The sequence below is a fragment of the Amblyraja radiata genome, chromosome 38 (assembly GCF_010909765.2).
Source record: "Amblyraja radiata isolate CabotCenter1 chromosome 38, sAmbRad1.1.pri, whole genome shotgun sequence".
Taxonomy (NCBI): domain Eukaryota; kingdom Metazoa; phylum Chordata; class Chondrichthyes; order Rajiformes; family Rajidae; genus Amblyraja; species Amblyraja radiata.
Genome location: NC_045993.1, coordinates 11,758,547 through 11,786,062, shown reverse-complemented (window position 1 = coordinate 11,786,062; position 27,516 = coordinate 11,758,547). Strand labels below are relative to the sequence as shown.

General features: G+C 47.6%; 1 protein-coding gene across 2 annotated transcripts; it reads right to left on the bottom strand.

Annotated features, from left to right (window-relative positions):
- Positions 1–5,049: 5,049 nt before the first annotated feature.
- hmox1 (heme oxygenase 1) lies at positions 5,050–26,476 on the bottom strand. Of its 2 annotated transcripts, none has more exons than XM_033013176.1 (8): positions 26,310–26,476; positions 22,801–22,921; positions 14,248–14,739; positions 13,197–13,261; positions 9,840–9,960; positions 9,057–9,548; positions 6,700–6,790; positions 5,050–5,770 (listed from the first exon to the last, which is right to left on the bottom strand). In XM_033013176.1, exons 1-8 carry the CDS (start codon positions 26,321–26,323, stop codon positions 5,637–5,639), a joined length of 1,530 nt encoding a protein of 509 aa, XP_032869067.1. In that variant the 5' UTR covers positions 26,324–26,476; the 3' UTR covers positions 5,050–5,636. The 2 variants fall into 2 exon arrangements, with proteins under 2 accessions (XP_032869067.1, XP_032869068.1); XM_033013177.1 differs by lacking the exon at positions 26,310–26,476 and adding an exon at positions 24,405–24,501.
- Between the last annotated feature and the right edge of the window lie 1,040 nt (positions 26,477–27,516).

Sequence of the window (27,516 nt, the reverse complement as noted above, 5' to 3'; positions counted from 1 at the left end):
CAAACCAGGCAGTGATGCAGCTACTCGGGATGCTCTCTATAGTCCCTCTGTAGAATGTGGTGAGGGTGGGAGGTGGGCTTTCCTCGGGAAGTGGAGACACTGCTGGGCTTTCTTCACAGTGATCAATCAATCAACCTTTATTGTCATCTTGCAAGCAACAGTTGTACAGTGCAAAATGAAAAGACGTTTCCCAGGGAATAGCGGAGCATCGCACATGAAATTTAAAACATTTCACACATAATAACACTAAAAACAATCCAGTCCCTGATGGAACAGTATAAATAGTTAAAAGCAGGTAAAACACAACGTTAAAATGCAATAAACCAATCATAAAAATGTCCGGGGCAGCTGATTTGAGTGGCCAGTACCAGTTATTAAAGTGGCCAGTGCCAGTTATTAAAGTGTCCGTGCCAGCCGCAGAATCAAGTGACTGAGTACAGAGTGACTGTTTAGCAGCCTCACAGCCTGTGGTAGGAAGCTGTTTAGCAGTCTTGTAGTCCGGGCTTTGATGCTTCGATATCTCTTGCCTGATGGCAGGAGATCCAGGTGTATGTGGAGGGGGTGCAGTTTGTCCTTAGCAATTCTCTGAGCTCTTTTCAGACAGCGGCTCTGGAACAGTTCTTCTACCGAGGGTAGGGAGACGCCAATGATCCTCTCTACTCCCCTCACTACCCTCTGCAGAGCCTTCCTGTCCGAGCAGTTGCAGGTGGAGTACCACGTATTTATGCAGTACGAGAGTAGAGACTCCACCGTACCCCTGTAGAAAGTCCTGAGGATGTTGGTGGGGAGTGAGGCCTGTTTTAGTTTCCTCAGGAAGTGCAGTCGCTGATGGGCCCGTTTGACGGTCCCAGTGGTGTTCCTGGACCAGGTGAGGCTGTCTGTAATTTGCACACCGAGGAACTTTATGCTCTCCACTCTCTCCAATGTGGTGCCACTGATGTTGAGGGGTGTATGCTTTGGCTGCGCCCTCCTGAAGTCGACAACCATCTCCTTCGTTTTGTCGACATTTAATTCTAGATTATTTTTGCCGCACCAGTCCACTAGTTGTTTTACTTCTTGTGAATCAAACTTTCATTGCAGATTTTTTTTTCAAATTTCCAACATTGGGTGGATCATCCACTCAAAGCGTTCAGCCCAGACAGAGTACCTGGCCGAGTGCTGAAGACTTGTGCGAACCAACTGGCTAGAGTGATCAAGGACATCTTCAATCTCTCACTTTTGTAGTTTGTGGTTCACACCTGCTTCAAAATGGGCATCTATTGCCCAAGAGGAGTGAGGTGATTTGCCTCAATGACGGCTACCTGGAGGCATTTACCATAACAGCAGAAAATGTTATTATACTACTGTAGTGTGTAATATCTTGGAACAGTGTTAAGGAACTGAACACCTTCTTCAAAAATAACGTCTGTTTAGGCTGGATAACGCAAATAAAGCTGAATAAAAAACGACGTGTCAACTGAATAAAAATGACAATTGCAAGTGAAACTAGAAATCTTGGGAGATGAAAATAACGAACAAGGAAAGAGACAATTGCCCTCCCTGTCTATAAACTCAAGTGCTAATTGTATGTTCAATTGTATGTTCAATAGACAATAGGTGCAGGAGTAGGCCAGTCGGCCCTTCGAGCCAGCACTGCCATTCAATGTGACCATGGCTGATCATCCCCAATCAGAACCCCGTTCCTGCCTTCTTCCCGTATCTCCTGATTCCGCTATTTTTAAGAGCCCTATCTAGCTCTCTTGAAAGCATCCAGAGAACCGGCCTCCACCGCCCTCTGAGGCAGAGAATTCCACAGACATGTGACATGGTCCACATTGTAATAAACTTTTGACTGATTTCCCAACTGGATTTATTAACAATCATTTTTATTATATATGGCAATTTTATTTTGTGTCTTTGTTGTAAATCTCTTCATAATCTTAAAGCCATCTGGTACAAATCACTGGACAATCTTTGGGACTGGATATCCAGACAGGCTGGTTCCATCAACAGATCATGTTCTCGCACCATTCTGAGTAGCAGCTTTTATTCATGAAAAACCTTAAACGTTATAAACTATTCCAAGGTACTCCACAGGGATGCTATCAAAACACATTTGATATTGAGTCACATAGAAGTATTTGGACAGGTGGCCAAAATCTTGACCGCCAGCTAGGATTTAAGGATAATCATTAAGAGGGATAGAGGAGTTTTGGGGAGGTGGCGCAGTGGTAGAGTTGCTGCCTTACAGCGAATGCAGCACCAGAGACCCTGGTTCAATCCCAACTATGGGTGCCGTCTGTACAGTTTATATGCTCTCCCCGTGACCGCGTGGGTTTTCTCCGAGATCTTCGGTTTCCTCCCACACTCCAAAGACGTACAGGTTTGTAGGTTAATTGGCTTGGTAAATGTTTAAAAAAATGTCCCTAGTAGGTGTAGGATAGTGTTAATGTGCAGGGATTGCTGGTCGGCGTGGGCCAAAGGGCCTGTTTCCGCGCTGTGCCACTAAACTGAACTGGGCAAGAGAAAGAGAGAGTTTATTAACATGTGTCCCAGAGCTTGTCTCAGGCAGCTGAAGTCAGGACTGCCAGTGGTGAAAGAATAAATTGGGGTTGTGGTTAGTGTGTAATTGGAGAGTTATGGCACTCAAAGCTAACAAAGATAGCCACATCCCTTCACTCATATTGGTTTTCAGCGTACCACTCACTATTAATGGCATTCATAACTAGGTGATTTAAAGCGTCAGCTGTGGAACAGAAGGTCGCATTTGACTTGCCAGAGATCTCTCAAGATAATGAGTATTCCAGGCAAACTGCAACCAGGTTCAAAAATAAAAACAAATTGCTGGAAAATGCCACAGGTTAGGCTGAGCTTGAGAATTTTCTATTACAGATTTCTGAAGTTTGGGCTTCAGTTCCATGGGCTAACTGCATAGAAAGACATCAAGCGCTGGAGTAACTCAGCGAGTCAGGCAGCATCTCTGGAGAAAGAAGACGGGTGATATTTCGGGTCGGAATGCTTCTCCAGTCTGAAGAAGGGTTCCGACCAGAAACATCGCCCATCCTTTTTCTGGAGAGAAGGAATGGGTGACTTTGTGGGTCGAGACCCTTCATCAGATTGCTGCCTTTGAGGAAGGGTCTCGACCCAAACCATCGCCCTTTCCTTCTCTCCAGTGATGCTCCCTGTCCCACTGAGTTACTCCAGCTTTTGTATCTATCCTCAACATAAACATTTTCCTGCCGTGTTTTATAAAGGCACTCCCTTGCTTCATCTTGCACTCCAACGACACGTTGAACATTCTCCGCAGGGCATGTTTGAAGTTGCAGTCATACAGTGGGCGTGCCTACTAGTTGGTTTAAAGACTTTGTGACCCTTGGTATCTTGCCCAAGTATTCATTGCACTTTAGCTGAGGGCAACATGACATCCAAAGCTATTCCTGACGGACTGCCGCTTGCATTGATAATTGTGCAGGATCAAGAATCTGAGTCCATTTTTTTCCTACACTAGTTCTTCCTTTTTCCCCACTAACCAATTTTCTCTATCAGCAGTTCTGAAACAATGGACAAAAGGTGCAGGAGTAGGCCATTCAGCCCTTCGAGCCAGCACCGCCATTCAATGTGATCATGGCTGATCAATCCCCAATCAGTAACCCGTTCCTGCCTTCTCCCCATATCCTCTGACTTCGCTATTTTTAAGAGCCCTATCTAGCTCTCGCTTGAAGATATCCAGAGAACCGGCCTCCACTGCCCTCCGAGGCAGATAATTCCACACTCACAACTCTCTGTGAGAAAAAGTGTTTTGTCTTTGTGCTTCCACTTTATTTTTAAACTGTGGCCCCTGGTTCTGGACTCCCCCAACATCGGGAACATGTTTCCTGCCTCCAAGCGCGTCCAAACCCTTAACAATCTTATATGTTTCAATAAGAACCAGTTATTACTTTGGACAATGTTAATTGAGATCAGTACTGGACCAGAGTTCAAAAGCAGTTTGTGTATCTCACCAGCAGATGAACCCATTGGGCTCAGAATCTCATTCCACTCGTTCTTGCAACCATTGATCAACACAGGAATATACGTTTGGCATAAATTTTAATTGAAAGGCAGTAGTTTAGATTCAAATGGTTACAAAATAATTTCTACAAATATTTATACACAGAACATCAAAAATAGAGAAATGTTTATAACTTTAGAAAAATATTACTGTGGTTCATGGAGCAATTATCAGACAAAATTTGACACCAGACCATCCAGAGAAATAGAGCAGCTGATCGAAGTCTTGGTTTGAGAAGGGAGAATCAGGGTGGAGAGGTTAAGGGTTGGCCATTCCAAACCATGCGAACTAGGCAGCTAAAAGGCACCTTTGCCAGGTTGAACACAGAAGTGGGGATACAACTTTGTTGTACTTTCTCGTTTAAGTTCACAATGATGTTCGAAAACAATACCAAAATGTTTTAAAGGAATTTTTTTATTTTTTAAAGTGCAATTTCTCTTTGTTTCCTATTTCTCGTTGTCTGTCGCACTTTGCTTGAAAGAGCAGGATACGTAGACCTGGATATTCCCCCAGGAGGCAGTGGGTAGCGAGGATAATTTATCCTTTAATACTTCTATTCAGGAAGAATATCAACAAATACTGACAAGGCAGCTAATTGGAGTTTGGGTATAGATCAAGTCTGATCTAATTGAATAGTGGAATCACGTCAAGAAGCTGAATGGATGCCTCTCGTTCCTGTATTCCCTACCCTGAGTATTTTTTTAAATTCCAGCACCTGATGCAGTACAGCAGGGGTCGGCATCCTATGGCCCCTTCGCCGAAAGCGGCCCGTAACCCGAAATCATCTGGCCTGCAAGCGGATTTTTCCCCCCCGTGATCATCTGGCCCGCCGAGCTCTGGCTGTACGGCATCCTGCGCAAAGCCGCCGGCACGGCCGCGCACCTTCTGTGAACACGTTTAAGAAAGAACTGCAGATGCTGGAAAAATCGACGGTAGACAAAATTGCTGGAGAAACTCAGTGGGCGAGACATGCAAGGATTGCCTCACCCGCTGAGTTTCTCCAGCATTTTTGTCCACCTTCTGTGAACACGTGATGTGATGCCTGCCATCCGGGGCGGGATCCATGTGTACACGTGATAGATGTGGCCCGCCATCCGCTCACAGACATGCGTCCCGTCCCGGCCCTTATGCAGAACAAGGTTGCTAACCCCTGCAGTACAGGAACGAGGGCAGTGTAGAACCGGGACAACCCTCCTCCAGAGCAATGATCTGGACCAGTGTCTGCATGGGCTGATTCGTACATGGGGCAGAGCAGCACTGTGACTCCCACTAACAAGAGCAACTGATCTACCTTAATGTAATTAAGAGTTAAATTCTAACTGACACCACAGAGAACCCTTTGCTATTGAATTTTTAAATGTGCCGAGGGGAATCTTGGTTTCCAATTTTTGCCCAAAGGACGGCATCTCTGACAGTACAGCATTTGCTGGGAAGCCAGCCTCAATCATGTGACCCCAGTGGGTCTTGAACCCACAACCCTCGGACTATGAGGTTAGAGTGCTACCCACTGAGCCACAGCTGGCATAGGATACAATTCAGTAAGTGCTGCAAATACAGATATACAGGAGAAGAAGACCGCTCGGGTTGAAACTGTGTGCTTCAGGATCTACAACAGGTACCACCCAATACCAAGCACCACCGCCACCAGGCCAAGGAGTAGAATGAACCGCAGGCCCGAGCCGTCCGTCAGTGGTTCACGCGATTGCAAGTCCCGAGTGGTTCCTGTGTGCATTGATCTTCCTGCAATGTAAACAGATTCCTGTCAATGGGATCAGTAAGACGGCACCCGGGAAAGGCTGGGTTAGCACCCCAGTCTGTGTCTTGCGTCAGAAAGTCACCCAATAATGCTACGGAAAGGCCTAATGGACAACCGTGGCCTAAACATACATCAGGCGAGAATGAAATGCTCGGGGAAGGAGAAAGAGGTGCCTTGAACCTGGTGAGACGCAGGAGGAGCCGGGCCAGGACTCGCCCCACAGAGCCCAGTCCCTCCACGCACTAGAGTCTCCCAACCACTGCAGAGTGGTTACTAAGATGGCTGATCCCTGGGCGGTTGCTGCTGGGACGCAAGTCGGGGGCCTGGGCAAGGGTGTCTGATGTTGTGAGACCCGGAACACCCGATGACCCCAGATCACATCACTGAGGATGCGCCCCAGCGCATCTAGAAGATGTATATTTTTCACACCGTGTTCATATGGAAGCCCTGTGTACCCTCACAGGTCATTTGTTAGTGAACCCGTCTTTTGCAGAGAGGTGGAGAATGTATGGAATCTTAGTCAAGGCTGGGGTTACTCAAGATCACAGCACCCATCCCAGTTCCACTCATGGAGTTTCAGACCAGCACAGTGGCCCAGCGGTAGAGTTGCCTTACAGCACCAGAGACCCAGGTTCAATCCTGACTATGGGTGCTTGTCTGCACAGAGTCTGTACGTTCTTCCCATGACCTGCGTGGGTTTTCTCTCCATAATGGTAAATTGTCCCAGGATCTCCCTAATTGTAAATTGCCACATAGTGTGCGTGTAGGATAGTGTTGGTGTGCGGCGATCGCTGGTCGGAGTGGACTCGGTGGGCCGGACGGCCTGTATCTTTAAACTAAACCAAACACTAGCGATCACCCTCCTGGCTTTCCTCACCCAGTCACCTCCCCCCCCCCCTGCCATTTCCCTTACCTTGAACAACGGCACGTTTGCGGATGTCGCTCCCGTGCACGGTGCCATTTCTCTCTGACCCCGAGCTCGGTCTCTGAAGTTCATTGAAAACCTGCAGTGAGAAATGGAGAGCATTTTTTTTAAATTCCAAATCATTTGCAATAATGTGATTTGGGAATGGGAGAATGCGAATTTGTCATTCAGTGCGGCAGACGTGGTCAAGATCCCCCACCTAGGCTAGAGCAGCCAGTACTTGTATTTGCAAGTAGTAAACATATAAGATTGTTAAGGGTTTGGACATGCTAGAGGCAGGAAACATGTTCCCGATGTTGGGTGAGTCCAGAACCAGGGGCCAGTTTTAGAATAAGGAATAAGCATGCTTAAAAATAGCGGAGTCAGGGGATATGGGGAGAAAGCAGGAACGGGGTACTGATTGGGGATGATCAGCCATGATCACTTTAAATGGCGGTGCTGGCTCGAAGGGCCGAATGGCCTACTCCTGCATCTATTGTCTATAAAAGGGATACTATGTTGAAGTGGGCACATGTGCGGGGCTTTTCCAGAGTGTGCGCATGTGCGGGTATTTCGGGCTGAAAAGGCCTGCGGAATCAGCCGTGTTTTTCCAGCGTTTTGAAGTTATGTATTACAGAATGAGTTGCTTAAAGCTTAAATAAAGTTTAAGTATTACGGGTAGTGAAAAGGTTTGTTTGCCTCACAACACATGTACACTTGTTCTTGAAGTTAGCAGGAAATATTCCATCTCCTGATTGCTGGGAAACTATATTTTAATATCCTGTTGACTGGAGTCACTGTCAACACCATTTGGACAAGGAAATGACGGATACAGTGGTGTGCTTGCCACCTCGTCAACTGGCTGGTCAATAGACAACAGGTGCAGGAGTTGGCCATTCGGCCCTTCGAGCCAGCACCGCCATTCAATGTGATCATGGCTGATCATCCCCAATCAGTACCCCGCTCCTGCCTTCTCCCCATATCCCCTGAGTCAGCTATTTTTAAGAGCCCTATCTAGCTCTCTCTTGAAAGCATCCAGAGAACCTGCCTCGACCGCCCTCTGAGGCAGAGAATTCCACAGACTCACAGCTCTCTGTGAGAAAGCGTTTCTTCATCTCCGTTCTAAATGAACAATAGGTGCAGGAGTGGGCCATTTGGCCCTTCGAGCCAGCATGCTTACTCCTTATTCTTAAACTATGGCCCCTGGTTCTGGACTCCCCCATCATCGGGAACATGTTTCCTGCCTCTAGCGTGTCCAAACCCTTTGTATGGTGGGAGGATTAAATGGCGTTAGTGAACCCTCCTTTAGCAGAGGGGTGGGGAACGGCAAGTCGTCACTTTTATTGCTATAGCACATTTAAAAAACAACTCTCGTTGACCAAAGTGCTTTACATTGGTGGAGGTACTAATGTTATACAACAGTGGTTTATAGATTAAGTACATACATAAATACATACATATAGCCCTCCCTCAGAGGACGTCAAGAAAGGCTTGAGAGTAAAGACAGAGTTTTATGCTAGGGAAGGCAAACCCGTTAACATTCACCCTCCCCCACTTATTGATAGATTCAGTGCACCTCTTCTACACTGTATGGGTGTGGAAGCACCCAGCATGCTCGCATCCACCCCACCAAAATAATTTCATGAACCATAAAAACAGAAAATGACTAGAAAACACCTCCCACAGCTCCTGTGGGGGGAGAGAGAGATATAGTTATCACATCAGATCTGTGACACTTTCGCAGAACTATTTTTATTTCTGCCTCCCACATTTGTTTTCTGAATGACTTCGCTGTTGGTTGGGACGGAAGCAGTGAAGGCCGTGGAGAGAGGATGTGTGATGTAATCTGCGGCATTATTAATCAGACTGAAGGGCCTGTCCCACGTAGGCGATTTTTTTTCGGCAACTTGCCAGCACCCGTCATATAGCAGGTGGCTGAAAACGTTCAACATGTTGAAAATCCAGCGGTGACCAGTGAAAGGTACGACTCTTTGGGGGATTACTCATGACCATACAGGCATCACATTTCGTTTGAACTTCATTTGAGGTTCAAATGACAAATAAACGGTATTGTATTGTATCACGTGTCAACATGTTGAAGCTTTTCGGCCACCTGCTGCGACTATGACGAGTGCTGGAAACTCACCGAAAAAAATCATGTAAGTGGGACAGGCCCATGAGATTACATCAACTGCATGGTTGTCTGAATGAAAGAGCATGCAGATGTGAAGGGAATCACCACTGCTTTGTGCCAGACTGTTAATCGTTCTGTAAGGGTTTTGTCGGCTCACAAAAGGATAAGAAATTAACCAGAAGCTCTGGTTACGCCACGACCTGCATAAACTAGGCAAGAGCCTTTCCCTTACCTCCACGTTGAGCTGAAAGGCCCTGTTCGCCTCGTCCAGGATCCTTTGCCGAGTCTCTCCGTCGACCTCCAGCGTGTTCATGCGCGCGCGGTACAGCTGCTTGAACTTGGTTGCGCTGGTGACCCGGTCAAAGGTGAAGAATGTGACCCCTTCACCGGTGCTTGGCAGCTGCAAAGCCTTCTGGGCCACCTTCCTCAGCATCTGCCCCCCCGACAGGTCACCCAGGTACCTGATGTAGGCGTGAGCGACCAGCAGCTCGGGCTCCCCGCGGCCCACGTGCTGGAGGCGGGACACGTAATTTGCGGTGGCCTTCGGACACTCGATGCGGCTTTTCCACTCCGGCCCGTGGAAGTATTCCAGGTCCTGCTCCAAGGTTTCCTTCCGGTTCAGCTCGGAGGGAAAGTGGACGGGGGCGAAGGCCGGGTGGTCCTTGTTCCGCTCGGTCTCCTCTTCCAGGGCCGTGTAGATGAAGTACAGAGAGTCCAGTAGCAGCTGGAGTCGGGAGGGAAGCAAGAGGATGATGAATAAGACTTGGAACACCATTGAAGGAATGGAGCAAGGGCAGAGAGAGGGAGGCTACCGTGGGCACCTACCAGTCGGTAACACCAGTTGCCACAGCACGAAGAGCAGCTGAACTTCCCATTCCAGGTACAGACAGGGAAGAAAGATTGGGGAAGGGAAAGAGACAGGAAAGGCCAAGTGATGGGCAAAGAATGAAAATACGAAACTGAATCTCTAACTACAATTAATTCTCAATTAAAGCACGCCTTCTCATGTGTTTACCTTAAACTGATCTCTCGTGACCTGGCCCTTCAGAAAGTTCCTCATGAACTCCGAGTTTTCAGCCAATTCATGGGCATCCTTGGTGGCCAGTTTCAAAGCTTCTGATAGATCACCGAGCATACTGGAGGCAGAGGACAAAGGATAATTAGTTTGGACTAGTTTATCATCAATGCTCTCTCCCCCCCCCACCTCCGATACCAATCAACATTCAAAACGAGACCTGTTCCCAAAACATACTCACACACACGCCAGCAAGTTTCCTTTCAGCCTGGAACTGTTTGGCAATGAATAGTAAGCTCGTTAAATCTAAAAGGCATTACACCGAACCTTTTCCACCATACATTTTCCATGTCTTTCCTGCCTGTCGCAAGCCAGGATTTCAGTCAGTTTTGTCCCTGGTTCAACCCAGGGCAATCCGGTTTATTCTGCTCTTCCCTCCCCAATCCAGAATCACAGAGCCACACAGGATGGAAAGAGGCCCTTTGGCCCATCTATGCTAACCTAGTTGTCCAGCTGAGTTAGGCCTACTAGCCTTGGCCTAGCCCACGACCTTCCAAATATTTCCTACCTGTCCAAGGTGTAATTGTACCTGCCTCTATGCTTCCATTTGCCACCTTATTCCATTTACACACCACACTGTGTGAAAAGGTTGTCCACTCAGGTCTCTTAAATCTTTACCCTCTCACATTAAACCTATACCCTCTAATTTGAGACTCTCTTATTCTGGGGAAAAGACTGTAACTATTCTCCTTATCTATGTTCCTCATGATTTGATAAACGTCTATAAGATCACCCCTCAGTCTGCAATGCTCCAGAGGGAGAGGGGGAAAAAAAAAAAAATTCCCAGCCAATCCAAACTCTCCTTATAACTCAAACTTTCCGGACTGAATAATATTGTAAATCTTTTTTGGATCATTTCTGATTTTAATGACGGCTTTCCCATAGCAGGGCAACCAGAACTGTTCACCGGAAGCTGACCTCCGAATGTGGCCTTGCCAACATCTTGCACAGCTATAACCCGATGTCCCAACTCCTGTGCTCAATATCCTGACATACGAGGTGCTTTCTTCACTGCCCTGTCAACCAGTGGCACCATTTACATGGAACTATGTACCTGTATCCCTGGATCTCTGTTTGACCACATTCCTCAGGGCCCTAATATTTACAGTGTGCATGGACATTGTCAATTAATTCCTTCAGCCTAGAGCAGGGGTGGGCAACCTTGTTCTGCCTAGGGGCTGGGACGCATGTCTGTGAGCAGATGGCGGGCCACATCTACCACGTGTACACATGGATCCCGCCCCGGATGGCAGGCATCAAACCATGTGTTCACAGAAGGTAGACAAAAATGCTGGAGAAACTCAGCGGGTGAGGCAGCCTCATGCAATCCTTGCATGTCTCACCCGCTGAGTTTCTCCAGCATTTTTGTCTACCTTCGATTTTTCCAGCATCTGCAGTTCTTTCTTAAACGTGTTCACAGAAGGTGCGCGGCCGTGCCGGCGGCTTTGCGCAGGATGCGGTACAGCCACGTTCGGGGCGCTTGGCGGGCCGGATGATCACGGGGAAAAAAATATCCGCCTGTGGGCTGGATGATTTCGGGCTACGGGTCACATTCGGCCCGGGGGCCGTAGGTTGCCGACACCCGATCTAGAACATTGCAGGCAGTTAGAACCCTCGTCTTCCCTGCTAACTAAGGAGATTGAGTTTAATTATAGCCCTCTCCCCCTTCCTTTCCGATGCATATGGATGTGGTGCAGGCACTTGTTGTTTGCCCATCTCACCACCAGGGGGTATTGGTGAGCATATTAAAGATTTATCTACATTAAATGCTGAAACATAGCTGGGGTGAAGGGGGTATCTGTAGGAAGGAGCTGCAGATGCTGGTTTACACCAAATATATAGACACAAATCTCAGTGGGACAGGCAGCATCTCTGGAGAGAAGGAATGGGTGATGTTTTGGGTGAGACCCTCCTTCAGACTGGGTTGCTGGAACAGCAGATGCCAGCAATTAGATCTACACCTTATTCTCGATCCATTTAGACAGCGGTACCAGCTGATTATTTCTTGCCATGCCTGTTACTGGACACCGTTGAGTGACTAATTTAGGACTGGTGTTAAAGACGTCTTTCCGTGCATCAGAGGGGATCTTATTGAAACATATAAGATTATCAAGGGTTCGAACACGATAGAGGCAGGAAACATGTTCCCGATGTTGGGGGAGTCCAGAACCAGAGGCCACAGTTTAAGAATAAGGAATAAGCCATTTAGAACGGAGACGAGGAAACACTTTTTCCTCACAGAGAGTTGTGAGCCTGTGGAATTCTCTGCCTCAGAGGGCGAAGGAGGCCAGTTCTCTATACTTTCAAGAGAGAGCTAGATAGTGCTCTTAAAGATAGTGGAGTCAGAGGAGATGGGGAACGGGGTACTGATTGGGGATGATCAGCCATGATCACATTAAATGGCGTTGCTGGCTGGAAGGGCCGAATGGCCTAGTCCTGCACCTATTGTCTATTCTCGAACCAATCTGTGTACTCCCCATCCCAATAGGTTTGTGGTGTTGGTCTTCCATTGGGAAACGCACAGGGAACAAGTGATAATAGTTGCACCTGTCAGATCTGGTGTTAATCTGCCCCGACCATGGTCCGTTCACTAACTGTATCTTATTGGATGTCATCGCTCAGCTCCCTTATCTTCATACGTTGTAGGATCAGAATTAGGCCATTCGGCCCATCAAGTCTACATCATTCATCATGGCTGATCTACCTATCCCTCTCAACTGCATTCTCCTGCCTTCTTCCCACAACACCCGTACTAATCAATTGCCACCTTAAAAATATCCATTGACATGGCCTCCACAAGCTTGTGGCAATGAATTCCATAGATTCACCACACTCTGACTGAAGAAATTCCTCCTCATCTGCTTTCTAATTGTACGTCCTTTTATTCTGAGGCTATTGCCTCTGGTCCTAGACTCTCCCACTAGTTGAAGCATCTCCTAGACTCTCCCACTAGTGGAAACATGTCTTGAGTCACTAACTGTAACTCCTCAATTGCACAATGAAGGAGGGGCTGTGGGATCGGGTCAGATTTTTGGCCAGGATAGAGAGTTTTAAATGCCATGTTGTGGTCGTGGTACGAAGTTATGCCCCTGTCCCACTTTAGGAAACCTGAACGGAAACCTCTGGAGACTTTGCGCCCCACCCAAGGTTTCCGTGCGGTTCCCGGAGGTTGCAGGTAGTGGAAGCAGGTAGGGAGACTGACAAAAACCTCCGGGAACCGCACAGAAACCTTGGGTGGGGCATTACAGGCCTGGTAAACATAAGAGTTAAGTTCACACCCTGATGAAAGATTCCTACCTGCCATTCATGAAGCCACCGTTCCGCTGGTTGTGAGCTCCCAGTTGCAACAGCTCATCAAAGACCTGCAGTGGAAATAAGTTGAAGCAGTTTTAGAATCGGACTGGGCAAGCCTGAGGAAACAGGCCAAAGGAAAACCCACAGGATCAATGTGAGCAAGTTAGTACAAAGAACAAATGACATAAAGTTGTGAAAGCCTCAGAAACAAATCCTTATGAGCTTTGTTAATATTAAAGGGCCTGTCCCACTTAGGTGACTGACAGGCAGGGTCGGATTTACCTATAGACTAGACAAGCTTAAGCTTAGGGCCTTGAGGTCTAGGGGGGCCTCGCAGAGCCGGATTTACCACTAGGCTTCATAGGCTTAAGCCTAGGGCCTCGAAATCTAGGGGGGCCTCCGGCCAAGGCAGGACACCTACCGTTCAACTCTGGGCGGGGCCCCCCTCTCTATCTCTCTCTCTATCTCTCCATCTCCCCCCGCTATCCGTGTCCGGGCTGTCGGGCTCCGCTCGCTCCTCATCCGCCGGCATGGCAGGCCGCCTTGCACATGCGCATTACTGCGCCCTGCACATGCGCACAACCACGGGCAGCACATCATCGGCCGCCCTGCGCATGCGCACTGCAACGGCAACTTGTCAGCGCTGGGCACTTTCTCCCTCGCTTTGAATTGTGGGAGATTTGGCCGCCATGGCTGCCAAAGACCTGCAGTGGAACTTACGTGGCGGACACGTAATTTGGCCGCCATGGCTGCTTCGCCGCCAGCGCTGAAAACCAACGCGGAGGGGGCCTCACACGTGGAACAGCTTAGGGCCTCTCTTCGTCCAAATCCGGCCCTGCTGACAGGGACTCGTTTTAATGGAATTCACCCACGACACCTGGCGACAACCTACGACAGCACCTATGACAAGAAAAATTGTCGCCACTGTCGCCAAAAAATTTTCAACATGTTGAAAATGTTGCCGTAGTAGCCTGTAGTCACCCAAAAAAATAGTCTGAGTGGGACAGGCCCGTTAAAACGCTGATTCATAAACTAGACAAAGCCTTTCCCTTACCTCCACGTTGAGCTGAAAGGCCCTGTTCGCCTCGTCCAGGATCCTTTGCCGAGTCTCTCCGTCGACCTCCAGCGTGTTCATGCGCGAGCGGTACAGCTGCTTGAACTTGGTTGCATTGGTGACCCGGTCAAAGGTGAAGAATGCGACCCCTTCACCGGTGCTTGGCAGCTGCAAAGCCTTCTGGGTCACCCTCCTCAGCATCTGCCCCCCCGACAGGTCACCCAGGTACCTGATGTAGGCGTGAGCGACCAGCAGCTCGGGCTCCCCGCGGCCCACGTGCTGGAGGCGGGACACGTAATTCCCGGTGGCCTTCGGACACTCGATGCGGCTTTTCCACTCCGGCCCGTGGAAGTATTCCAGGTCCTGCTCCAAGGTTTCCTTCCGGTTCAGCTCGGAGGGAAAGTGGACGGGGGCGAAGGCCGGGTGGTCCTTGTTCCGCTCGGTCTCCTCTTCCAGGGCCGTGTAGATGAAGTACAGAGAATCCAGTAGCAGCTGGAGTCGGGAGGGAAGCAAGAGGATGGTGAATAAGACTTGGAACACCATTGAAGGAATGGAGCAAGGGCAGAGACAGGGAGGCTACCGTGGGCACCTACCAGTCGGTACCACCAGTCGCCACAGCAGCAAGAGCAGCTGAGCTTCCAATTCCAGGTTGGGACAGGGAGGGAAGCAAGAGGATGGTGAAGAAGGCTTGGATCATAGTTAGAACAGGAAAGCCAAGAACAAGGCGAGAGGGATGGGGCTGCGGTCAATGGCAGAGGTCGAGGGTGGGCTCCGGGGTTGGGAGCAGAGAGAATAAGGGAGTGGAATGGGTAGTGGATAAGGGACCAATAGCTCAGTGGATTGGGAGGGAAAAATAGATCAACCATGATCGAATGGTGGAGCAGAATCGATGGGCAAATTATCTAATTCTGTTCCTGTCTCATGGTGTTAAGGACATTGAAGGCAATGTTGTGAAAAATATACATCTTCTAGATGCACTGGGGCGCATCCTCAGTGATGTGACCTGGGGTCATCGGGTGTTCCGGGTCTCACAACATCAGACACCCTCGCCCAGGCGACCCAGCCGAGGTTGATCAGGCCCTGACTTGTGTCCCTGCAGCGACCGCCCACGGATCAGCCATCTTAGTAACCACTCTGCAGAGGTTGGGAGACTCTAGTGCGTGGAGCGATTGGGCTCTGTGGGGCGAGTCCTGGCCGAGCTCCTCCTGCGTCTCACCAGGTTCAAGGCCTGTGCGCTGCACCTCTTTCCCCTTCTCCGAGCATTTCATTCTCGCCTGATGGATTTTTAAGCCATAGTGGTTCATTAGGCCTTTCCGTAGCTTTATTGGGTGACTTGGGTCACGAAAGACACAGACTGGGGTGCTAACCCAGCCTTTCCTGGGTGCCAGCGACTAGGAAGGAAAGTGAAGGGTTGCCAGAGACTAGGAAGTAAAGTATTCAATGAGCCAGGCATCAGATCCCTTTTGCTCTCTAAACACTGCTGCGGAAGTACTACCTTGTCCCAATTACCACCTTTTAATCTATCTTCTCTCAGGTAAAATAGCAAAATTCATTAGGATGATTCGAGGGACATCAATAGAGTTTATGCATGTATCCAGCCAATATTTGTTCATCAACCAACATCACTAGGACAGAAAATCCTGCCATTTTCTCTATATTCTGGGTCATGCTGTTGCCCAATTGACAATATTACAACTATTGCATTTGGGCCCATTCTTTGGAAAGTGAACCAGATTTCACACACGTGACCAGATACCATCACGCAAAGTAATACATTAAAAAATAAATTCTTGTAAGAGATTAATCTTATTGCTATTTTCCTACCTGCAGAACTAGAATGCATGTCTGCTAAAGATATGAACATTTTAGCTTTTTTTAAATTCACAGAGTTTGTAGGATAAAACTGAGTTATGAAAGACACGTGTCCGTGTGAGGTCACACACGTGACCAGTCGTATTTCACTTGATGAAACTTCGGGGGGGGGGGGGGGGGGGGGGGGGGGAATGAAAGATATGCAGTACAAAACAATATACCTGTAATGCTTGCAGATGTATCCCACAAATTTTCCCGTATTTTTTGGGTCACACACGTGACTAAGAATAGGCCGTTTGAGGAATATTTCAGTGGTAAAGAATGGATTAAAAGGGCTGGTTGTGCAAATTTGGCATGTTCGCAGATGATTGAGAGGTCACCTTTGGGTACTTTAAAGGACCATGACCAGATATGGCAGCTTGCCCCGAACAGTGGACTGAGTTGATGTGGCCTATATTTGGAGGGGAATTCAAAACTAGTGAGACTATTAATGCACCGAGCTGGTGACTATCCATGCTTGCGATTTTACTAGTTTGCTGAATATTGATGTCTCCGACTTCTAAGTAATGAATATAGATTTCTGTAACTTCAAGTATGAATATTAATTTCTCCTACTTCAAGTAACCTTTGCATCACCTACCTCTCTGTCCCTCCCCCACCCTAATCATCTTACTAGTTTCACTACCGTCCTGCTGAGTTTCACGGTTTGTATAACTTGTGATCATCTTCCCCTAGCCAACAATGGACCATTGTGGGCTCCACTTTTCCTTGATCGCTGTTGCTGGCTTTGACCTGTCTTTTTGCATATCATTCAATGGTTTGCTCGATGTACCTTTTCGTATCTCTCGGTTCCCTCTTCCCTGACTCCCAGTCTGAAGAAGGGTCTCGACCCAAAACGTCACCTATTCCTTTTCTCCAGAGGTGCCTTTTGTGTTTATCTTCAGATTCTGTAGAATATTTTGTACATTTCTGTAGAATATTTTCTGGGCTGTTGACTGGATTTTTGTAGAACGTTTTGGGAGGAATTGATTGTTGGCTTAATCAATAACTCTGCTATTGTTGTATGTAATTACCACATAAAGTGAAGTTGATGGACCTTGATCTTTTATATTCTAACCATCCCTGTTCTGTCTGTTGAAACACCTTCAAAAGATATTGATTTCCTGATTGATTACAAACCTGGAGATTAACTATTGAAGCAGTAAAGGGCCTGTCCCACTTTCACGACCTAATTCACGACCTTTTTAACTCGTTGACATTTTTCATCAGGCTTAAAAAAACAGCCCGACCTACTTGATGCCACGAGTACCTACGACTAGCATCACTGCCTGCTACGACCTCGTGAGGACCATGTTGCGAGTACGAGTCAAGGGCAAACTCAACAGAGGTCGTGAAAGTGGGACAGGCCCTTAACACTGCCACTGACTCCAACATCGCGGAGCTGCGGTCTGTGGAGCTTCCAGCCGCGGGCGGCGCTGAACTTTGAACGCTGCCGAGCCTGGGATCTCTCGCCGAAATCGCCAGTGTTGGAGCTCCGATCAGCGCGGCCGTGGACTTCGGGTGCCGAGGGTCTCCGGGGAGGTAGCGGTCATTCCGGACACTCCGAGCCGCTGACAGTGTTCTCCCGACGCCGGAGCTCCATCATCCGGCGAGAGGGCCAGACTATGAGTGAACAGGGGATGGGGACTGGACTTTGCTGCCTTCCCTCACAGTGGGAACCATAGTGGGGGGGGGGGGGGGGGGGGGGGGATGTTTTTATATTTATTGTTAAATTCTTTAATGTTGTGTCTTATCTTTATTCGTGTGCTGCAATGGCAAGTCAAATTTCACTACACCAATTGGTGTATGTGATAATAAATGTATTTTGTATCCTTTGAAGGTAATGTATATGTAACACAAGGGAATGATAAATAATAAAGACGTCACAACATCATTTGGAGTTACAGGAGCATAATGGATCACTTACTGGATGAGTAATCAGTGGCTCGAAATATGAGATAGATGGCCACTTCAACAGCTAACAACTTTGCATTCAAGCAATTAAACAAATCTGAAGTAAAACGACTAATACCAGTGACCACGTTTGTTGAAAAATCCGTCAGGGTCACGAATATCCTTCCTGCAATCTTCACCCTGTCGAGCCTAGATGTGATTCCAACAAATGACCTCCAACATTATCTCAAAGCCTCCTGAAACAGCCCAACAAGCACTCAAGTGCGATCAGGGATAGCTCGCCAGTTATTTCAGACTTTAGTAACCAATCACTAGGGTAGCACAGTGGGCGCAGTGGTAGAGTTGCTGCTTTACAGCGCCCGACCCGGGTCCGATCCCGACTACAGGTGCTGTCTATACATTCTCATTGTGACCGCGTGGGTTTTCTCTGGGTGCTCCGCACTCAAATGACGTACAGGTTTGTAGGTTAATTGGTTTCTGTAAATTGTCCCCAGTGGACATTCTTGCTATTGAGGGAGTGCAGCATAGATTTACAAGGTTAATTCCCGGGTTGGCGGGACTGTCATATGCTGAGAGAATGGAGCAGCTGGGCTTGTACACTCTGGTTTAGAAGGATGAGAGGATATCTTATTGAAACATATAAGATTATTAAGGTACACAAAAATGCTGGGGAAACTGAAGAAGGGTTTCTTCAGATTGGAGAAGAGTTTCGGCCCAAAACGTTGCCTATTTCCTTCGCTCCATAGATGCTGCTGCACCCGCTGAGTATCTCCAGCAATTTTGTGTACCTTCGATTTTCCAGCATCTGCAGTTCCTTCTTAAACAATAAGATTGTTAAGGGTTTGGACACGCTAGAGGCAGGAAACATTTTCCCGATGTTGGGGAAGTCCAGAACCAGGGGCCACAGTTAATAATAATATCTTTTATTGTCATTTAGAACGGAGACGAGGAAACACTTTTTCCCACACAGAGAGTTGCGAGTCTGTGGAATTCTCTGCCTCAGAGGGCGGTGGAGGCCGGTTCTCTGGATACTTTCAAGAGAGAGCTAGATAGGGCTCTTAAAGATAGTGGAGTCTGGGGATATGGGGAGAAGGCAGGAACGGGGTACTGATTGGGGATGATCAGCCATGATCACATTGAATGGCGGTGCTGGCTCGAATGGCCTACTCCTGCTCCTATTGTCTATTGTGTAGGATAGTGCGAGTGTACGGGGTAAATCGCTGGTCAGCGGGGACTCAATGGGCCGAAGGGCCTGTTTCCACGCTGTGTTTCCAGAATCTAATTAATAAATCATTAATTTTCCGTGTTATTGCTCACAGTGAGCTGGATAACACTGTTTCACATGATTGGTGTGCTCTGCAATCAAATGTAGAGTGTTACTCAATTGCTGATACAGGTGGCCTTGCCTTTTTTAGCGCCATAAAATCTCCTTCCATCGAGCATGGACTGAGGTGGCCCAGTTTACAACTGTTGCCAGAGGGGGAAGAGATGTCTTTGTAGATACCCGACTCCAGATTGGGAATCCTGCATGTAACGACTGCTGATACACACAACATGCTGGAGTAATTCAGCAGGTCAGGCAGCACCTCTGGAGAAAGAGAATAGGTGACCTTTTGGTTCGCGACCCTTCAGAAGAAGAAGAACGCCCTTTTCTCCAGAAATGCTGCCTGACCCGCAGAGTTGCTCTTGTTTAAGAAAGAACTGCAGATGCTGGAAACATTGAAGGAAGACAAAACAAATGCTGGAGAAACTCAGCGGGTGAGGCAGCATCTATGGAGAGAAGGAACAGGCGACGTTTCGGGTCGAGACCCTACTTCAGACTGTCAGGGGGAGGGGCGGGGATGGGAAAAAGAAATGAAGAGGTGGACACAGTAGGCTTTGTGGGAGACCTGGGAAGGGGGAGAGGAAGGAGGGAAAAAGCAAGGGCTATTCACAATTAGAGAAGTCAATGTTCATACCACTGGGGTGTAAACTACCTAATATTTTTATTAGGTAAAAAATATTTTTTATCCCACCAGGACATCAGTCTGAAGAAGGGTCTCGACCCAAAACATCGCCGACTCCTTCTCTCCATAGATGCTGCCTCACCCGCTGAGTTTCTCCAGCATTGTTTGTCTGCCTGCAGAGTTACTCCAGCATTTTGTGTCTAACCAGCATCTGCAGTTCCTTCTTACCATTGCAATGACTGCTGTTCTAGGCTGAGGAGGCAAGGTCTGCCAGGCTGCAAATTTAGTGCGATGGATGGGATTTGGCACTCTAAATCATCCCTAGGGACTGAATTTCAGATTAGACATCAGATTGCCCTTCTCGTGGGATGCAACTTTTTTTTCTTCTAAACTCCATATATTAAAGAGCAGGGGCGGTCCATGGCTATATTTATCCCAAGTGGTGTTCATGATAATCGTAATAGACTATTTCGTCACTTCCTAGGTGCTGTGTGCAGGATCTTGCCTTGTACAAATATTTCCTACCTAATAAAAAGTGACCACCTTTCTCATTGTAAAGCAATATGGAACATCCGTATGTTGCGAAACATTGATTGATATGCTATTATCACATGATATTCTGTGATTTGGATACCGTACGCAAATGTAAAGCTACAAAGTAGTCCCCAATAGGTTCTCTTGGTAAACCCCCCCCCCCCCCCCTCCACGCCCCTCGTTGTTCTACATGCCGACCTTTCCTTATTTTAGACCTTGGAAGTGTATGGCTCCGACCAAATTTCAATATCCAATACCTTGCCTGCCTCTCTGATTCCAGTTCTCACCAAAGATCCTATAGCGAGCAAGATAGACCACTCGACGAAACCGACGTAGTACGGTCATGGGCAGATTCATGGGTAATTTTCGGCCCCATTTCTGTAACCGGCTTCCGTCTCTGCACCAAAGATCCCATAGGATACTAGTGTGGAGACGGAAGCCGGTTACGGAAACATCCTCGTAAAAATAAAAGTTATTTGGGTAAAATCTTCTCCTCATTTTCAGAATTATAATTTATTAACACAAACTGTTCCCCCGCAAGGTTGATTACACTGCGAGTCGGGTCGGGTTACTGAAATGGATGAAAAAAAGGCCCACGTTCCGCACTACACTTCAGCCCATTGCATTTGGATGGAGTGGTCTATCTTGCTTGCTATAGGACCTTTGGTTCTCACTTCCTTCTTGGACTTGACCCTTCTTCCACTTCACTTTCCCAGAGACCGGTCCCCCCAAGGCCAATGTCAGTGAATTTGCAAATTATTTTTACACGGCATCTCCATTCTATTATTGTCTCCCGACAAAAACAAAAAAAAAATGACAGGAGGGAAACCATGTTTATTCCTGTCAGAGCAGGAACGGTTAAGTGGAGATTTGGGAGGTGTTTACAAGTGGATATAATGGAGTAAACGAGAAAATGGCCAGAGCGTTGAGTAACCAATGGACACAGACTTAACTGGTTAAAAGGACAGAAGAGATTAGGATTTTGACTTCAAGTGTACAGTGCCCTCCATAATGTGTGACTTGTAATCAGATAGAACACTTCCAGAGATGTTGCCTGACCTACCAAGTTGCTCAACACTTTGTGCCTATCTTCAGCTCTTCTCCCAAAAGAGTGTAGGTGTGTGTGTGTGTGTGTGTGTGTGTGTAGAGGTGTGTAGGGGTGTGTGTGTGTGTGTAGGGGTGTGTGTAGGGGTGTGTGTGTATAGGGGTGGTGTAGGGGTGTGTTGTGTGTAGGGGTGTTAGGGGGTGTGAGGGTGTGTGTGTAGGGTGTGTTGTGGTGTGGGGTGGTGTGTGTGTGTGTGTGTGTGTGGGTAGGGGTGTGTGTGTGGTGGGGTGTGTGTGTGTGTAGGGTGTGTGTGTGTGTGTGTGTGTGTGTAGGGGTTAGTGTGTGTGTGTGTGTAGGGGGTTAGTGTGTGTGTGTGTGTGTGTGTAGGGGTTAGTGTGTGTGTGTGTGGGGTGGTGTGTGTGGGGTGTGTGTGTGTAGGGGTGTGTGTGTGTAGGGGTGTGTGTGTAGGGGTGTGTGTGTGTAAGGGTGTGTGTGTGTAGGGGTGTGTGTGTGTGTAAGGGTGGGGGTGTGTGTGTTTTGTAGGGGTGTGTGTGTGTGTGTGTGTGTGTGTGTGTGTGTGTGTGTGTGTGTGTGTGTGTGTGTGTGTGTGTGTGTGTGTGTGTGTGTGTGTGTGTGTGTGTGTGTGTGTAGGGGTGTGTATAAAATATATGTAAGCATAGTACTAAGAAGTACGATCACCCATTCCTTCTCTCCAGAGATGCTGCCTGTCCCACTGAGTTACTCCAGCTTTTTTTGTCTATCTTACAGTACGTTGAAAAGCAGTACTGATATTGTGGCAACTACTTCATTGGGAAACATTTATAGGGCTAGGAAGAATGAATATGACAGTGAATCTAACTGGGTAGCTGTTTCATTGAACCATCATAGACATGAAGGGCCGAATGGTCTCCTTCAGGATTGGAAGATCCCCGGATTTTAGAAACTGGATATCTTTTGTACAATGGATAAGTTGTAGAGATGGATGGATTCAATGCCATTGTGGGCGGCACGGTGGTAGAGTTGCTGGTTTATAGCACCAGAGACCCAGGTTCGATCCTGACCACGGGTGCTGCCCGTAGGGAATTTGTACGTTCTCCCTGTGACCGTGTGGGAGCTCCTCTTCTTCCCACCTCCCCCCCCCGACCCACCCCACACTCCGATGAGCCTGTTTCCGCGCTGTATCTCTAAACTACTGTTACATCCCCCTATTATCCCGTCATCACATGTATTTGGGTGAATGAACTGTCAAAGGCCGATACTTACTGTGAAGTCATCCCTCGTGACCTGACCCTTCTGGAACTTTCTCATAAACTCTGAGTTTTCAGCGAGTTCGTGTGATTCCTTCGTGGCCAGCTTCAGGGCCTCTGATAAGTCGGTCGGCATGCTGAGACATAGAGGTCAAAGGGTCAGGGTTAGATGATGTCAGGTACAGCAATACATGGGTCACATGGGAGATATTCTTATCGAATACCATGTGTAGGAAGGAACTGCAGATGCTGGTTTAAACCAAAGATAGACGGAAAAAGCTGGAGTAACTCAGCGGGTCAGACAGCATCTCTGGAGAGAAGAAATAGGTGACGTTTCGGGTCCCATTTCTCCAGAGATGCTGTCTGACACGCTGAGTTACTCCAGCTTTTTGTGCCTCATTGAATACCTTGGACATAACAGAAGCTGGTAAGAGCAAGAGTGAAGAGAGTTTATTGTCATGGGTCCCAGATAGGACAATGAAATTCTTGCTTTGCTTCAGCACAACAGAATATAGAAGGCATGAATACAGAACAGATCAGTGTGTCCATGGGTCACATGGATCGAGCTGGCGGTGGAGTTGTAGTGGTGGAGTTCAGGGTCTTTGTGTGAGATCCTGACACTGAGCAGCATTAGAAGGGATTTTCTCAATCCATCTCAAAACGAGATCTCATAAGGACGCTTAAAAGATTTAGAAGATGAAAAAAATGGAGATGACCCATATTACAAATACAAGCTTTTGAATTGTGATGGAAGCAGAACACTTGGGGCGCTCAAGAGGCTTTAAGACGGCCACATGCACATGCGGGGAAGGTATAGCAGCTTGAAAACTGTAACGTCCAGGCTCAGGAACAGCTTCTTCCCTACAGCCATCAGGCTATTAAACACAGCAACAAATAAGCTCTGAACTGCAAAAGACTATATTATTATTGAACTATATTTGTTCTCTGGATATTTTCAAGAGAGCTAGATAGGGCTCTTAAAGATAGCGGAGGCAGGGGATAGGGGGAGAAGGCAGGAACAGGGTACTGATTGGGGATGATCAGCCATGATCACATTGAATGGCGGTGCTGGCTTGATGGGCCGAATGGCCTACTCCTGCACCTATTGTCTATTGTTAGTTATTGAACTTTTTCTTTTTTTTCTCTCTTCCCCCGTTATGTACTATGTTTACATGTTCACATATTCTGTTGTGCTGCAGCAAGTAAGAATTTCATTGTCCCATCCGGGACATATGACAATAAAACACTCGTGACTGGACTGTCGATAGGGATCACATGCAGACAGAGGAGGTTAGATTAAGGTAGACAAAAGCGTTGGAGACACTCAGCGGGTGCAGCAGCATCTATGGAGCGAAGGAAATGGGCAACGTTTCGGTACGAAACGTTGCCTATTTCCTTCGCTCCATAGATGCTGCTGCACCCGCTGAGTTTCTCCAGCACTTTTGTCTACCTTCGATTTTCCAGCATCTGCAGTTCCTTCTTAAACACGGAGGTTAGTTTAACATTGGCATCATGTGCTGATCCAAAGGAGCTGTACTGTTTGATGTAAAAATCTGAATTTAGTATCTATGAAAAAAAATTGTCTATGAAAATAAAACAAAGCCCCAGATGTAGTCATACCTGGAAACACTGAGCAAACATATTATTGTTGGAGCTGTGGTTGTGTACTCCAGTAGTCAACATCCGATGACCTACTTTTGTTTCAAAATAGACCTTATTCAAGTAATAAATATAGGGTGGTTGCACGAAAGGTCACTGGGTCATAGGGCTCGATGCACGGAGCCGCTAAATCCAACTGGAAGACATCCGTCACTTCCCGTACATGTTATTAATGCTCGAAACGCGTACTTTCCTACCTGTTAAAAACCGCCAAAATGTTGGATTTTTGCGCTGAAAAAAATTTGTGGGAGTCGGGGTAAGTGTGAGAGACATGCACCCAACTTTAGAATTTCAAACGTGAAGCGAAATGAAGGTATAGAGAAGCGAGAACTGAAGGGACAACAGCAGCTAAAGTGCTTGGTAAACATTGAAAATATTGGGAATTATCGCGTTTGCTCACTGCATTTCATCAACAGTAAGGCATTATTTGTGTTTTTTCTTGATTCCTTTGGTATCTAAAAAGTCTCAGAAGTGATAAATCTGGCTGTAAATTTTTCTTCAGAGGCGTTTTCATTTTGTATGTAAAAACCCACGAGAACCATGGGCGATTTAAAAAAATTACAGCCAGATTTATCACTTCTGAAACTTTTTAGATGCCAAAGGAATCAAGAAAAAACACAAATAATGCCTTAGTTGATGAAATGCAGTGAGCAAACGGCCAATGTTCGCCAAGCAGTCTGGCTGTTGTTGTCCCTTCAGCTCTCGCTTCTATCTACCGTCATTTCTCCTCACTTTTGGAATTCTGAAGTAGGTTAAATGTCTCACACGCTTATCCCGATTTCCATAATTATTTACAGCGCAAAAAATGACAATTTCAGCGGGATTTAACGGGCCCGCTACGCTGCACACAATGGTAAGTGCCTACCTGCAGTACATCGCGTGTACTCCATTTGGAGTAGCGTAGCAACAGTACGGGTCATGACCCGACTGCCGTGAAACCTCCCTATACAAGTCAGGAACCATGCAAAACAAATTGATCCAACATTGCCAGAGGCTATACATACATTCAATGCTGTTTGCACAAATTACACAGGTTTATCCCCCACCCTTGTCACACATGTGGAATCCCTTCCCTTATTTGTTGAGGGGGGTCCACCACACCCTGTCCCCCCATGTCCAGGGGCGGAAGGACTCTAGACAGTAGTCCTTGAAGCTACCTGTCACAATACTTGCTTCACTTTCATCAGGCCCTGCACTATCTCACCTCCTTGACCATTGTGCCAGAACATCTTGTAGAGCAGGGCTTGTTGAAGGAGTCTCTGAACATGCACAACATCCCACTTCCTCCATCCTCTCACTCCAGGGCCATCCCCATCTAACTCCTGCTTAACTTCCCCCCCCCCCCCCCCCCTTCTTCCCTCCCAGGTTCACTCCTCTCCTCACACCAGGTTCATTCCCCCCCCACACTCACTCAGGGTTTACCCACCCACCTCCATCACTCAGGGTTTATCCTCACTCCGGGTTCACCCCCTCCAGGTTCACTCTCACATCCCCTCTCACTCTGGGTTCACTCCCTCACTCTCTTGCCGATCCCTCCTCACTCCGAGTTAACTTCCCCCCCATCCAGGTTCACTCTCTCCCCCCCACCTCACTGCGGGTTCACTCCGCACCCCACTCCCGGCTCATCCCCCTCTCACTCCGGACTCACTCACTCGGGGTTTACTCATACCACACCTCCCCCCCCCTCTTTAATTCCAGCCTCACTCCCCACTCCCAGATCACCCCTCGTTGTAACCAAAGATATCTTTGGTTGTAACTAACAGCTGGCTGCCCGTTCTCTCCATTCTCCGTTCTCTCCATTCTCTGCTCTCCCTGTAACTCCTGCTTCAAGTTCACCCTTTGTTGTGCCTAACTACTGCCTCCTACCTTCCCGTGTCCATGGGTCTGTCTGCTGGCTGCGGACGGACGCACTCGCTCTGTTCTCTTTGTTGCTCCTGACTTTTCCCGACTGCTTGCTCAATAAGCGTCTGCTGCAAGCGGTCTGTTTCCCCCTCTCTTTATCTTTCGTTCTGGTTTAGTGACGTGCAGAGAGAGGGGGGTGTCTTTTGTTGCTGGGTCCCTCCCACCACTCACATGACATGTGTGACTTCATTTCCTCGGGGGCCGACTGACCTGATCAAAGATCCCATAGCTATAGAATCTTTGATCGTTACCCCCCTTGCCCTGAGAGCAGGTCGTTTGTGGCCTTTTGTCCCCCTGCCGACCTCAGGCAGCGTGGGCCGGTGCTAGTTACACAATGAACACTGGCACAACTCTGCCAAAGTCTTGTGTAGGAACTTCCTACACAAAGCAGCAGCAAAAGCAAAGTCTTGTGTTGGGAGCAACTGATTAAAGCTAAGATGAAGAAGGGTCTCGACCCAAATCCCCACCTATTCCTTTTCTCCAGAGATGCTGCCTGACCCACTGAGTTACTCCAGCTTTTTGTGTCCATCTGCCAAAGTTTTAACCCCTTAGTTTCTTCTTCTTGCGTATGGCGTGCACAGCCTAAAGCTGTAGGACAACTTGTTTCTATTTGATCTTATTTGATTGTGCACGCCGGGTTGATTGCATTAGTCGAAACAGGGCGGACCACGTGAAGGTTGCAATCTCCCACCCCAACCCCTTAGCTGCTGATTGCAGAGTCTCAAGATTTTTTAAATCAAAATAAATTTGCTCAGGACAAAACATATATGCAGAACAAGTCTGAAGAAGATTCTCGGCCTGTTTCCTTCGCTCCATAGATGCTGCCTCACCCACTGAGTTTCTCCAGCATTTTTGTCTATGAATGCAGAACAACAAGTTTTCACACATAGGGTGGTGGATGTATGGAACGAGCTGTCAGAGGAGGTAATGTGTAGGAAGGAACTGCAGATGCTGGTTTTAAACCGAAGATAGATACAAAATGCTGGAGTAACTCAGCGGGACAGGCAGCATCTCTGGATAGAAGGGATGGGTGACGTTTCGGGTCGAGCCCGACAGGACAGGTTTAGATAGAGATGGGACAAACGCAGGCAGGTGGGACTAGATGTGTGGGAAAGAACTGCAGATGCTGGTTTAAATCGAAGGAAGTCTGAAGAAGGGGCTCGACTATCTA